The sequence below is a fragment of the Chaetura pelagica genome, unplaced genomic scaffold (assembly GCF_000747805.2).
Source record: "Chaetura pelagica isolate M959 unplaced genomic scaffold, ChaPel_1.0 scaffold414, whole genome shotgun sequence".
Classification (NCBI taxonomy): domain Eukaryota; kingdom Metazoa; phylum Chordata; class Aves; order Apodiformes; family Apodidae; genus Chaetura; species Chaetura pelagica.
Window position 1 is genome coordinate 465,743 of NW_009952976.1, and position 14,015 is coordinate 479,757.

General features: G+C 37.2%; 1 protein-coding gene across 1 annotated transcript in view; it reads left to right on the forward strand.

Annotated features, from left to right (window-relative positions):
* The window catches only part of EP300 (E1A binding protein p300), a 61,969-nt gene continuing 47,954 nt past the window's right edge, over positions 1 to 14,015 (forward strand). The window contains 2 exon segments of the mRNA XM_009996349.1: positions 1 to 299; positions 13,648 to 14,010. Of these exon segments, the coding sequence (XP_009994651.1) occupies positions 212 to 299; positions 13,648 to 14,010 (451 nt within the window). The 5' untranslated portion in view covers positions 1 to 211.

Consider the following 14,015-nt stretch of genomic DNA (forward strand, 5'->3'; position numbering starts at 1 on the left):
TCCCACCGTCTCTCGGCTTCTCCACTGCCGCCCTCCGGAGCCCGAGGGGCAGAAAAAGGGGAACTTGGCCCCCCTCCTCCGCCAGATCCTCCTCGCTCTCTCTCGGCGTTATTGTTGTTCTTCAGCTGACCCGGGGCCCGAAAAGAAGGTTTTGGGGGTTCACCCTCCGCCCTCTCTCTGCTTGGAGTGATTGTCTAAAAAAGAATTAAAAATGGCCGAGAATGTGGTGGAGCCGGGCCCGCCTTCAGCCAAGCGGCCTAAACTCTCCTCACCGGCGCTCTCCGTGTCCGACGGAACAGGTCAGTCTCGGGGCCCCAGGCCTTCCCCACCTCTGGGTGCCGCAGTTATTGCCCCTTTCTCCCCTCTTCTTGCCTGTATCTCCTCCTCCCTTTTACTGGTGTTCACTCGTGTCTGCCTTCGTCCTTTCTGTCTCGTCTTTTTCTCCCTTTTTCGCTCCGTTTGAACCTATTGGTATAAAGGGCATGGGGAGGGTGTTTGGATGTTTTCTGCCCTTTTAATTTTTTGGAAGTGATTGAAAGCAAAGCTCTTCAGTTTATTGTGCTCTTGATCAACTGTAGATAAGGCTTAGCAGTTTGTTATTTTCGTGTCTTTCACTGTAGTAGTTATTATTGAGCTCCTTGCTAAGCATATGCCTTGAATTCCAGTTGCAAAAATACGAAATAGTGCTAAAGATCATGGTTTTTTGTACACTTTATTGTTGAAATATCCAGGTACATTCTTACACGCAAATGTGTGCTTTGTTTTTTATTTTACATATATAAGGGTTTTTTTTACAGCTCGTCAAGAAACTAATTTATTTCTCTGCTGTTTTTCTTTTTTCCTCCTTACATGCAGTCTGCTTATTGGATTTACTTCTTAGAATTCTTACTTTTCCTTGCAGAATAATATCTAAAACTGCTTTTCTGATTGAAATAAATGATTGACTTTAGGAAAAAAACAGCTAAAACCAAAATCCAGCTCCCGAGCTTGAGGCATAAGGTTTATCGAGACTCTTATCTTTGTAAAGAAATGTTATTTCACCTTATTTGCATTAAGAATCAATATGGAGTGCAATTCATCTTGCATCTTCCATTTCTTTACTGCGAGACCAAAATGTCTGAAATTCCCCTGTAGACTTACGGGCTGTGAAGATAAAGGGGCTTCTCTGCAGTCCTGCAAGGGTCTTCGGTGATGCTGTGAAGGCAAGCTAGAGGCTGGGAATCTTAGGTGTCCCAATCCTTAGCAAATACAAACTGGTTGTACTGGGAAGGGGGAGGGAGTAACAAAGGGCTGTTCAGCTTTTTAATGTTTCTTGTGAAGCAGAGGAGCACTTGGTTTCATTTTGCTTTGAGAATACCTGGTTACCTGTCCCACAGGAGTTTCTTTGAACTCACTTTAGATCTTCTTAGCCTATGGGATATGGAGGAGGTCTTCTCTGCCCAGTCTAGTGAGTGGTGGCATTTCTGATGCCACCGGTGGTCTTGTTCGATGCAGTTACAGCTGATAAGAAAAAGGAAGAGCTGTTTGTCGTTTTGTTTGTTTTGGGGTTTGTTCTGTTGGGGTGTTTTTGGTGGTTTTTTTTGTTGTTGGTTGGTTTTTGTTTGTTTGTTGTGTTGTTTTTTTAAAGCTCCTCATTTGACAGTAAACAGAAGGCTTTAGTAGTTGTTTTTTGGTTGAGCAGTGGATGTGATTCTACTTGGAATCATCTTAAACGTTCTGGCCTTTACCTTCTCTATTCTTGGTGAATGATATTAGTTTTGAAAAGTTTGTGTGTAACTTTTAGAGCATATTACAGATAGGCAATATTATGTTGTAACTGGAGGACATGTCTGTTCTTAATATCAACAGGTCTCTCGTAAGAGAGTAGAAGAGAGTTGGAGAAACTGCTTTTTAGCTAGATCTAGTTCTTGGGTTTTTTGTGCTAGGCTTGGAAGCCAGTACTTAAGTCAATAGTAACCATTTTTAGTTTGTCTTAATGGTGATTATCTTACTCTAAATAGAGAGATGAAATAAAAATGTATTTTGTGAGAGAAGTCCTGATCCTTGAAAACATGGAAATTATAGGTGTATTTTGATTCGAAGGAATGCACGTACCTAAGTTAAGACATTTGTGATCAAATAATGCTTGGATAATTTGTTAATGTATTTCAGTTTAGCAGGTGCCGATTTTCATAGAATACGTAGTCTAATTTAATTGCTAGCTTACTGAGCAGTTTCATAAATTTACTTCTTACAATTACAGTGAAACAGATTGTTGGACAGTTTCAGTAGTGCACAAGTGGCGTAATTTTTCTTGATGTGATTGAGATTGTCATCACCTGATAGCTATGCAGAGGTTTGTAATGGTGCGAATACTATATTCGATACATAGAAAGTTTTACAAGATTCTTCCCCTTCTGGATATTTTTTTTTTCTTTGGCGTTGTTGACAGCTTACTACCTGGATTTGTGCTGCTTTCTGTGTTTTTAACGTGATAATGTATCTGTTTCTCAATTCAGTAAAATCCAATCTCTTAACCAGTAAGTGTTTTCGAAGGTTGTATTTCCCATTTGCTGCTTGAGAGACTACAATTTATATTTTTTTTGTTCAACTTCTGCTGTTGTGGGAAACTGCTTTGAAGTTTTAATTTTTTAACCTATCTGCTTTTTAAATTTGCTTCGAAATAGTGCAAGCAGTTTTCATTACGTAAATTCCTCTTACAGAATCTGTTATATTGTCCCCACTCCTTAGTTAATTATAGAAAATAAATAACATGGTGCTTATGTACTTACTCAAGTACTCTTTTTAAATCTGTTAGTTTCACAGCATCATTAGAGAGAGGGAGAAAGTTAAGAAAGTTGTTCTGTTGAAACTTTTTCCAGCACACGGGCACAGTGGATCATTCAGTGTATTCCCTTTGCTGTTAACTTTGTGACTAATTTTTTAAATCTGCAATATTGTTTTAGCTTGTTAGATACCTAAAAACAATGGCTGACTCTAGTTAACGTATTCACAAACTTTCAGATGTTAAGTCTATTTATATTGAAGACTAAGCTGAGTCTGTAGAATATTTGTGTTTTCACTGTAGACCTGGATGATGCTGATATTCTCGGGTTGGAATGTACTCAAACGTTGGCAGCTTTCTTTTAAAAAGAAGTCAGCAAAGATTGTCTTAATATGCTTGATTTATTGGTAGCAGCCAAATATAGCTGCATTTCCCACTGTTGTTGCAGTGGTGCATCTCCTTCTGTCTTAAGTCTTAAATGGGCTGTGTGTTCACTGCTCATATTTTGCCTTGCCATACTGTATTAGTGTAGTTTTGAGTTGCTTTATTAATGCAGATTCCTTCTTTGGGAGGTAAGAGTAAGATAGACTTGCAGGGAAACTGACATGTTTGTAGCACATTTTGTAATAAACATTTTTGAAGTAATATAGAGTCTTGCTATTTTCAGTGCTTTGTAACAGTAATGAAGTTTAGAACCATTCATTTTTTTCTTAAATGTTGGGTGGTTCTAGAGTAGCTTCAGAAGCAGGACTGTCTGGATACACTTGAACTGCCAGAGGTTCTCCACATTTCTTTCTTTCTTTATTTATTTCTAATTAAGTGTTAAATTTGTTGAAAAGAAGAATGGCAATCTACATGTAGTCCAGATGTTAAATTTCCTAAAGACCACTATAGCTCTACAGGGGGGTCACCTTTTCTTGGTACAGTATCCTTAAGTAGGGGATGTGGATTTGCGACACTGGATGCTAGCACAGCTCTTCTGTATTTGTGTGGTTACATTGACATAAGTAATTTGCCAGTGTAGCTAATTTTGCTTACCTTTCCTTACTGGTAGAAACACTGGTTTGATGTGTTGCACCTAGTCTAACAAGACTTTCTTAAACATTGTGTTAGCAAACTGGTGTATTCCAGTCTTGTTTTAGATCCCAGAGTAAATGAAAGTCTTTCATAAAGATCCTTTTTAACTGGATGCCTTAAACCAGTGGGTTGTTGTTGTGTTTTTTTCCTTTTTATTTGTGGTCCCCTCAATTTTTCCTTCAGTAACGCAGGTGCACTGAAATTGTTGTGTGCAGATTTCTATGTGGTATATTCAGGAAGGGAGAGTTTAATCATGTTTTACAGCCTCCCCATAGAAATAACCTGTTTTCTGTGAACTAAGAAAGGTTTTCAGGCCATGGGTTCAGAACTGCTGTGTTTCATAAAGGAATAAAAATGGAATATACCCTCTACTGCAGCGTGGTTGCATAGTATCATGTCTTTGGGTTGCTAGATCCAAAAATAGGCTTTTAAGTGCTTAGGGTTTTTGACTTGCTGTAACATTGGAAGTAGTTTTCTACAACTAGTTGTATCACGTTTATTGGCACATTTGTTGTATCAGAGATCAATGTATGTATTTGTGCTATCCAAATGTTGTGCTTTTTTTGAGTAATAGCACATCTTCAGTCTCCCTTTCAGTACCCATCGTTTGTAAAGTTTGTATGTTCCTTTTTTTTGTCAGGAACTGCTTCTGACCTTTAAAACTTTACTCTCCCTTACATCAAAGGTCTAAGACTTGTAATGAAACTTCTCGCCTGGACTGCTGCGATTTGAACTGATACTCATCTTTCGTTTGTTCCAAATGTATCAGGATGTTTCTTTCCTCAAAATGAATCATGTTAATCTTGCCTCACCACCTTATCCAGACGTATATGCATGGTTTTCAATGTTGGTTTCAGACAGCTGTTTTTCCCCTAATATTTTTATGTACTGCTTCTAAAATTAAATACTTTTCACAGGTCTGTTTTATGGCTAGTGTGTTAAACCAAGCTCTTAGCTACATTTGATTTGTAGCTATCGGTTAAATTTTTTTGGTCCCTTCTTTTTGAAAGCTGCACCTTCTTCACTGTTCTTTTTTCCCCCAGGTATTAGTTATGAGAGGGGCCTTAATATGTGGTTTAATGGATGGCATGTCCTGTAAATTGACTATTTGAGTGGTGGATGCTTTTGTGCCAAACCTTCTAGGTTGAGACTCTAACATAAGTATGTTTCTGAGCAGTGTTAGAAAGGTACTTATTTTTTTAAAAAAGAAATAACCATTAGAGTACAAGGATCATACATGTAATGATGTAAAACTAAACCTTGAGCACTTACAAATAAAAAATCTTTAAGACTAGAAAACCAGTTTACAGTTGCAACTTAAAAGTACAGATTCATGGGTTTGTTATTGCAGGTAAAGACCTTTGTTGCTGAACTTGGGAATTCAAATTCTAGGTTATAAAAAAACCCTAACTTTTGCATCTTGCCCCTCACAGTCCTAGAGCAGGGTTTTGCTTTAGTCTAGAGGGTCCCTTGTTCAGGTTATTGGTCAGTTCTGTATTTGCAGAGAACCAATGTTTATCTGGGAAGGGTCTACCAGAATCTAGGGTTTAATGTACAGTTTTAGGGGATGTGGGTTTCACAAGGTACTGGTGATAATTGCTGAACTGCTTTAGCATTTGTGATTTCTCATACTTCTACAACATGGAGAAAATAACTTTATTATTAGATTTTAAATTTGCATGATTTAGTGTGAATTTCTTGAATCTTCTGTGTAAGCTACTTGATCGTCTCCAGTGTCACCTCAGTGTCTTGCATATTAGCAGGAGTAGCCTTTCAGTGCTTGTTTCAACAATGTAATGACACTAGTTTAACCTTTTTCATCACTCGAATTAGTGCCCCCTCTAAGCTGGCTTGGCCAAAAGTAATTTAGATTTATTACTTCAGAAACGGAGTAATTTTGCTTTGCAGATATCACTGACAGATAAACAATGCACACCTGTCTCTGAGGATTTAATCTGTCTTTACTTAGCAAACTAGCAGCAGGCTGAAGTTAAAATACATCAGTTTCTGCATATGATTGTATGCACTGACAAAAAAACAACTTTTGTGGTTACACTGGATTTGTAGAACTTCAAGTAGAACTTGAACTAGGGCAGTTCACAGAAATTCTCTCTTCCTGAGCAGTAAGTGGTGTATCTGACAACATGACTTTGTTCTCTTCCTAAATAGCAACAAATTTCCTTAAAATGGATTGGCATATGAGTATATTTAAAGTCCTTCAAGCACTCTTCTTCAGTCATGGTGATTTGTGGTTTAATTGACAATGTCAGGTGTGTTTATAGCAATAGCAGGGAGATGAAACCATGGTCCAAACTAAACTAAGGTTTTCACAACCAAGTGCAAGTTAGGTACACAGCCTTCAAAAGCAGCCCAGGTTCTTTTCTGTTATTGGTGGTTGTGAGATGGAGTAGAGAAAAATTTTGCTTTTTTTCTTTTTGTTGGTGTGGAACACCTCTATGCTGCACCTTTTGTTGCTTCTCTGTAGAGATGCAGGTAGAGGTTTGAGCTGCATGTTTGCTTGGAGAATCATAATTTACTGTTTCTTGCTTTGTAGAACTCCCAAATATAGGTGAATAGATAATATATCTTACAGCATACTCTTACTGTGTTAATGAACTAAAATAATTATTAGTTGGGGGTTTTTTTTGGTAGAATTCTAACAAAATTGTGGCAAAATGCTGATGTATGACCTGCTTACTACAGATTCTGTTGAAGCTCAGCTGCCTTCTTTTTTTTACCTTAATATAATTTCAGGAGCTGTGGGAAATTATTGGTTCAAGATAAAGAAGTCTGATCTACTGACTTGTGTTTTGTTTTAATTTACTTGTATTTATATATATGTATATATAAATACTGCATTGCTCTTTGGTTTTACTTGAGAGTAATGTTGAATGAACTCAAGTCAGTATTACTCAGAAAAAACTGACATGACTTTTTGGTAATTGTATATGCAGATTGCATAATTTTAAATTTCTCCTTAACTTTGACACAGGGGTGAACTTTACTCTTTTCTTGAAGCTGATTTTTAATCACTTCTAAAATGAAGCTGATTCAGTGCGGTTTTGCACATTAGAGTGTTCTTTTCCTATATGCATGTACCCAGTTTCTGCTCACCATTGTAGGAAGGCATCTGTGTCTTTCCAGACTTATGTGCATGGTGGTCCACAATTTATTAGACTCCCAAATGAACTGTCATTCTTACTATTTAATCATACCAAAGACCAACAGTAGGTAACTTAAGGTGGTCTTAAGGGTATTTCAGTGGCATATGCAGGATAGTCTTGGGAATAAGAATACTTAATTTTAAGAATTCACTAAAGGTAAATACCAGAGTCTACTAAAGTCAACATTTCTGTTGATAATAGTTTAGGACAAGTGTGACTTAAGCTTGCAGATTATTGAGACTTTGCATGATTGAGATATTTTTTTTTTTGTTAAGTTGATGTGTTTTACACCAGTATTTGAGTAGGAATTAGGATAGCTTAAAAAAAATTGAGAGCGTGAGGTCTTAATTTTAAGACTAAAGTAGTAGTAGTTGGAAGATAAGTTGTTTCTTTAGAATGAAATTTTTTTACACTTGTAAAATACTTATGTTTATACCTGGTTGTTAGAACAACTTATGAAATTGTGCATTCTAGATGGTGAATTGGACCTTGACCAACAAATGTTTGGTTGTTTTTTGAACAACGCTGTGGCTGAAGTTGTGCGCTGCCATGATGAGCTAACATGTTTTGTGCCTTTGCTTTTGTTGTCTTCCAGGGTTTTTGTCTTTTCTGCTTGTATTATTTGCAGACTTCAAATTATCAAGTTTCTTGATGTGGTGAACAAATTCCAGTCTTTTCTGGATTAGTAGAGAAGGAAGGAGGCAATGCTTCCCACTTTCTTGCAGGAAACAGATTAATACTGACGTCTAATGCTGAAGACTTTGTATTATGTGCTATTTGAGTAAGAGAGTAAGAATTCTCAGTTGCTGTTGCATAAGCAATAGTGAAGACCTCTGCATCATGCTTCCACTTTGGGGATGAGTGATGATTAGAGTTATATAGGGACTGATATCTGAGGATTTTGGAAGCAGTACTTGCAATGATGAAATTAGACTGCGTATTTTAGGCTGATGTTGAATTTTTTGCTCCGTTTCCATCAAATGATTAGAATAATTTAACTATATTTTAGTTGGGAAAAATGGTTTGGCAGAGTTTGTGTTGGGTAATTGTGGCTTCATAGAGGAACTGTATGAAAAGCCTCTGCTTAATGGACTCTAATGTTAAGAATAAAGCTGGTCTCCAAGATGCAGTATAGCAAATTTCTCTCACACCCACTTGGTAGGAATCTTAGAGTTTTTGCCTCTTTCTTAGAATGTTTTTTGACCCCTGGTAAAATTGCCTGAACATGTATAACTTCATTTTCTACTATTGCAGAAGCCTTGGGAATTGATGAGTTTCTTTATTAGCTCTTTGTTTCATGTCTGTGCTTCGTCTTTGCTACTGCATTTTCATAGATACCTGAAAATTGTTTTGCAAGAACTTGTCTTCGTGTCTTGTTCTGCCTTTTTTGAGTTCTGCTTGTTATTTTTTTCAGGATACTTCAGACCATACATTGTAGGGCCTGTGATGCTGGTGCTTAAATGGAAGCTTGAATGGTTGGTTTCTCTGGGATATTGGTTGTATCCTCTGAGCATTTTCTCTGCTACATCTAGGCCTTGTTCGATTCCTGGGTAGCTTTCATGTCACCACTTACTGTTACTCCTTGTCTGAAAACACAGCAAAGGTATCATGTTTTCTGTGTAGTCCAACATCAGCCATGGCTCCTGTCAACCCTGTCACACGTATTATTTTTATTCAGTGTCCCGTATTAAGCCTTGTCCACTTGTTTCATTGTGAACCTAATGACTGTGATATGATTTAATCCACTGATAGGTTTCTGGAGCCCAGAAACGTTTGTGCAAAAGGTGGCTGTTCAGCAGCTTTCTAAATTGATATGTCTGTGTTCAGAATATAATATAATAAATAGGATGCAGGGACAGGAACTGTAAAGTCTCTTACCTCTAAGATCAACAACAAGGTAAGCTCTGGAGTAATTTGTTGTCTTAACATGTCTGGCATGCAGGGTTCTTCAAGCATCACTGTTCACACATGATGTAGTTTCTTCAGATGGACAGACACTTCTTGGAGACTGAATGCTTGAACATCTTGAGCCTGAGGGTGCCCTACACATGAGAGTAAACCATTCTTGCTGTTATATAGCATGTGGGCAAGTTCTTAGAAAACTAGTATTATTCACTGCAGCCTACTTGCTAGAACCAGATAATCTCCATATAGATAGAAATGTCTGTTTTATTCTGAAAGGTGAGTGGAGTTTTGTTGTCATAATCCAGAAATGAGAAAACAACTGAATTATTACTGTAGGCTAGAAAGTGTGCAAAAGAAACGAGCGTGTGCCACTTGAACCCACATGTGGATTTCTCTTCCAAGTAGATAGTATGGATAGATTTTCTTTTCATTGTAAGCCATTGTCAGAAATCTCTAACTTGTCTTGCATGCTTTGAGGGCTGTTGTATCACTGGTGCTGCCAGGTACTCTTGCAGTAAAACTAGCTTGAAATAAATACTTTAACTCGTTTGAAAATTGATCACTTGATAAGGTACTGTTGTCTTATTGACTTAAGGATTTTGATTGCACACTCTGAATCTGCACTGGTTTAAAGTCCATTTTGATGCCAGGTACGTTTCCAACCCAGCCAGCAGTTTCCTTGCATCTTGCAGATCAGACACTGTCAAAGGTGGAGTTCTAAGAAGTCAGCTCTTCATAGGGTCCAAAGCTAAGAAAATAATCCATAGCATTCAACACAAGTTAGCATACTGATTTTTGAAGTTGCTTTCCTACAGTTTAGGCTGCAGTTTATATTGCTTAATCCTGTCTAACTGGACTGCTGTTGAAAGAAACAGATCTGCTCCATCTACTGTCTTTTCTGACCCACTTTCTCACTACAGATTTAATGTAGCCAGGGCAAGTAAGGCTACAAAAAAAAAACAGACTTAAGTGTTCAGTAGCCGTGTAGTTTGCAAAAATAATTATTATAGTATATGCCTTTGCATGTTGAAACTACCTCATGTTAAGAATTTCTGATTACCTACTTAGATGTTGTTTCATCTAGGCACTTTCCTTCTCTTTCCTTTGAATCGTGGGTGGCAGTAGCAATCTATTGTATATCTTCCTATTACCTATATAAAGGAATATACTAGTAATACCACAAAATAATGTGGAACCACTCTGTGACACTCTATTGAGATAAAAATTTAGCTCTAGCACTTACTGCCTGTGTATTACTGGATGTTTTTGAGCTCTTCTGCCAGATATTGTCTGTTGTTACATCCCAATTTTTCTGTGTCTGATTATACCCTTAGATCTCTAGGTATTATGAATCAGGTAGACAGACCTTTGCAGGACTGATCTGCCTCCTTTGCCTTCCTACAAACTTTATTTTGTTAGTAAGGAATCTTTGTGTCCTTAATGAAACAGATGACAAGGCTAGCAGTGGACTTGGTGTACTGGGAAGTCCATCGGTGCTCTGGATATTTATTACTGTTGACTTAAGCTATGCCTTTAGCTCTTCGTGCGAGTGCATATGTATTATTTTTATGTAGTATGTGAGCTATCCAGCCAAGCCTTGTCAGTTTTTGGATTGGTCATAGGTTGAACTCCGCAGTGGGGGTTAGGATACATACTATATGTAAAAAAGCCTGTGAAATGGATTGCAACTGTTGCTAGTTATACCTAAAGCCTTAGTGATCTTTATGGTCTTTTGAGACAGTTTCAGTCCTGTATCTGAAAACTTCTGCCTCCTTGCAGTTGACTAAAAAGTAATTTTCGCAGTTGACCAGACAACTGAAAGTTTTTCTGGTTTTGTTGTTTATTTACTGGCTGAAGAAGACTTTAAGTTTTGTTTTAGGAAAAGACTTACAGAAAGAGTGAGCTCATACCAGAATATTGCATTATTGGTATTTTCTACTTAGGTTTTTTACTTGTAGCTAATTGTGCTTTTTTAATGTTGAATCTTCCATTGTATTTTCCCTAGGATTAAAAAATACATATATTCTTAAACTTTAATAGTATTTATTATATTATTATTAGTAGTAGTAGTATTTTCTTGTGAAGAAAGATGAGCAAATCTTACCCCTTTACGGTGTTAAATCTGTACTAACCTAAATAGATATTTCTGAGAAAATATTTTTTTGTAGTTTGAAAAGCAAGTTCTTAATATTTAGAAATTTACTGATAACTTCCCAGGTGCTTTTCATAGGATCATAAAGTGGTTAGAATTGGAAGGGACCCCAAAGACTGTCGAGTTCCGACTCCCCTGCACAGGCACAGACACCTCCCATTAGATCAGGAAGTGAAAGGCTTAATATGTAATGGTCTAAAGAAAGATGAAGTGGGGGTTTTTGTTTTGGGACTCACCCAGTCCTGGAAGGTGTGTCTATTCAAGAGCAGAAGTTTTTTTCCCCAGCTACAGTCTGATGCAAAACCAGCCTTTGAGCTGTGTGAGCATCTTTTTCTCAACAGCAGTTTCCCAGTTACCAGATGGGAGGTTGCTTGTGTGCTGTCATTACAGTTATGTTGTAGATACAGAGTTTATGCAGGCCCATGTTATTCCCAGACATGTAATTTTTGTTTTCAGCTTTATTTGTTCATCATTAAGGATAATATTTTTTCTGGACAGCAGGCTAATTTGTGAATTACTGATTGTATTTTTTCATTCCTTCTTCACTGATAGGCTGTTTGTCATGTTATTAGCCAGAGTTTTTTTTTCTGGATATAGTGCTTTAACGTTTGTTGAAGGTGTTCTAACTATTTTAAACTGTTATGTATTTTTTTATATTGCATTCTCCATTTCCTTGGTTTCCCCTCTAATTTAAGGGTCTCTTCACTGTAACTGATTCCCATGTTAATGAGTACTTAGTTCCCAAGATAGTCACTGAGCATTGTAAGTCTGTTGGAGGGGGGTGTTTGTTTAGTTATGTCTACTGACAGAAAACTCTAAATTCATCAATTTTAGTGGGGCAGAACATTGTACAAAGCTTTATTCTCCTGATTCTTTATTCACTTCTGAATTTTCAAAAATACCAGTCATGCTGAAGAATACCAGTGATGCAAGTGAAAGATCAGTCCTTAGTATATGATGGAAAGATTAACTTTTAGCACAAGATTTATGTTGATTAGTAATGAGCTAACTGATTTTAAGAGTTTAAAACAAAGTTCTTTAGTGGAAATTTTCACTCTATCTCTGGTGCTTTGCAGTAATGAATATATAACTGGAGTTAAAAAAATCTTCTCTGTTGTAGTATACCTGCTTTCTTGCCAACCTCATACTATATTTTCAAAATTCTTAAGTCATGATCTGATCTGTGGTAACAGTTGTGAAATTCTAGAATCTCTGTTAGACATTTTTAACAGATTTCTAGTGCTGGTAAGCTTTTCTGACTTATGTGCTGTTTGACCATAGTATTTTTCTATTAATATTTGGACCAAGTCATCTTGCCAGCCTCTCTAGAATTTGGCGTAATTGACATTTCTTTTTAAGCACAGTTGCTGAGATAATGTGTAGTATTTTAGGTCTAGATCAAAAGTTTTTGAAAATACGGTGTAATACCTTCTACAGAGCATCCATGAAATGACCGTTCTGGTAGAAGTGGTGCTGAAATGTCCCAATAGTTAAGATTAAAAAAACCCCCTCCTTTACTAGCTATTCTCCAATTCCAAATGCTAAGCTTTACAGCCTGGTTGTGTGTAGCTACATGGTGGCTCAGCTTTTAGCCATAAACTTTCTAGGTTATTTTTGTTTTAACTACCATAGATTAAATATGGTGTGTGCTGCTTCTGCAGACAAAAGAACTTGTTTTGTTTTTTTTAGCAAATTGACTCTGGGTACTTTGTAGTGTTCTTGTATCTTTATATCCCACATGGTAATCTTTCTCAACTTCATTACATTGGGGATTGCTTTGCATGGGCTCTTGGGATGTGAATTTGGTTTTTCACCATAGTGTTTTCTCACTGCTTTGTGGCCAGAAGAGGGGTAACTTCGATTGTCTTCTGACAGTGTTTGTTATGGAAAGATACTAGCTGTCCAGTGAAGTTCAATGAATTTTGCAGTTCTGTGCTGGGAGTGACTGGTTGTGGAAGGTGGTTGTTGAGTGGCTTGGAGTTTTTTTGTTTGTTTGTTTGGGGTTTTTTTGTGGGTTTTTTGAGTTTGTTTTTGTTTTCATGGGTTGTTTTTTTTCCCTTAAAAAAAGAGGAAAGAATAAGTGAAAAACAAAACAAAAAACCACAACCAAATCTCTATTTATTCTTTTCTAAACAGTAAATTTTTTTAAAAGCATATTACAATATTAGATATGTCTGTTCCAAAAGCAACAGAGTTCAGTGAAAGTAAAAATTTAAAGACAGTGCTTTCCCATCAGTCTTTTAATTCTAGGTAATAGTTATCTAATTCCACTGGCTTCCATGTCAAATTCTTAAGTTGAGAGTTCATAGTCTGAGATACCTGGTAATCTTTCAACACAAACTGTTGTAGGAGAAAAATAGAATTATCTGGTCTACTTTAGATTCTATAAAGTTTAGAAATTACTTTTATCATCACAAGTTGGATTGTTTTCAGTAATGACTGGTAAGGGAATTTTGCTGGAGATTAGTGAAGTTTTGCTAGTTACTTGAAATAAAAAAATAGAAACTAATGAACAAGATTTTTCCTCGAGACGTTACTGATTGCTCAGACCTCATAAGTTGTTGTTTTTTTTTTTTGTTTTTCAGATTTTGGATCACTCTTTGATCTGGAACATGACTTGCCAGATGAACTGATCAGCTCCACAGAACTTGGACTCACCAATGGTGGTGACATTAATCAGCTGCAAACCAGCCTTGGCCTGGCACAAGATGCTGCTTCTAAACACAAGCAGCTCTCTGAACTTTTACGGGCTGGTAGCTCCCCAAATCTCAATATGGGGGTTGGTGGCCCTGGCCAGAGCATGGCCAGTCAAACCCAACAAAATAGTCCTGGAATGGGAATGTTAAACAGCATGGTGAAAAGCCCCATGGCACAAGCTGGGTTGACTTCTCCCAATATGGCAATGGGTGCAAGTGGACCAAACCAGGGTCCTTCAGCCCAATCCACAGCAGGA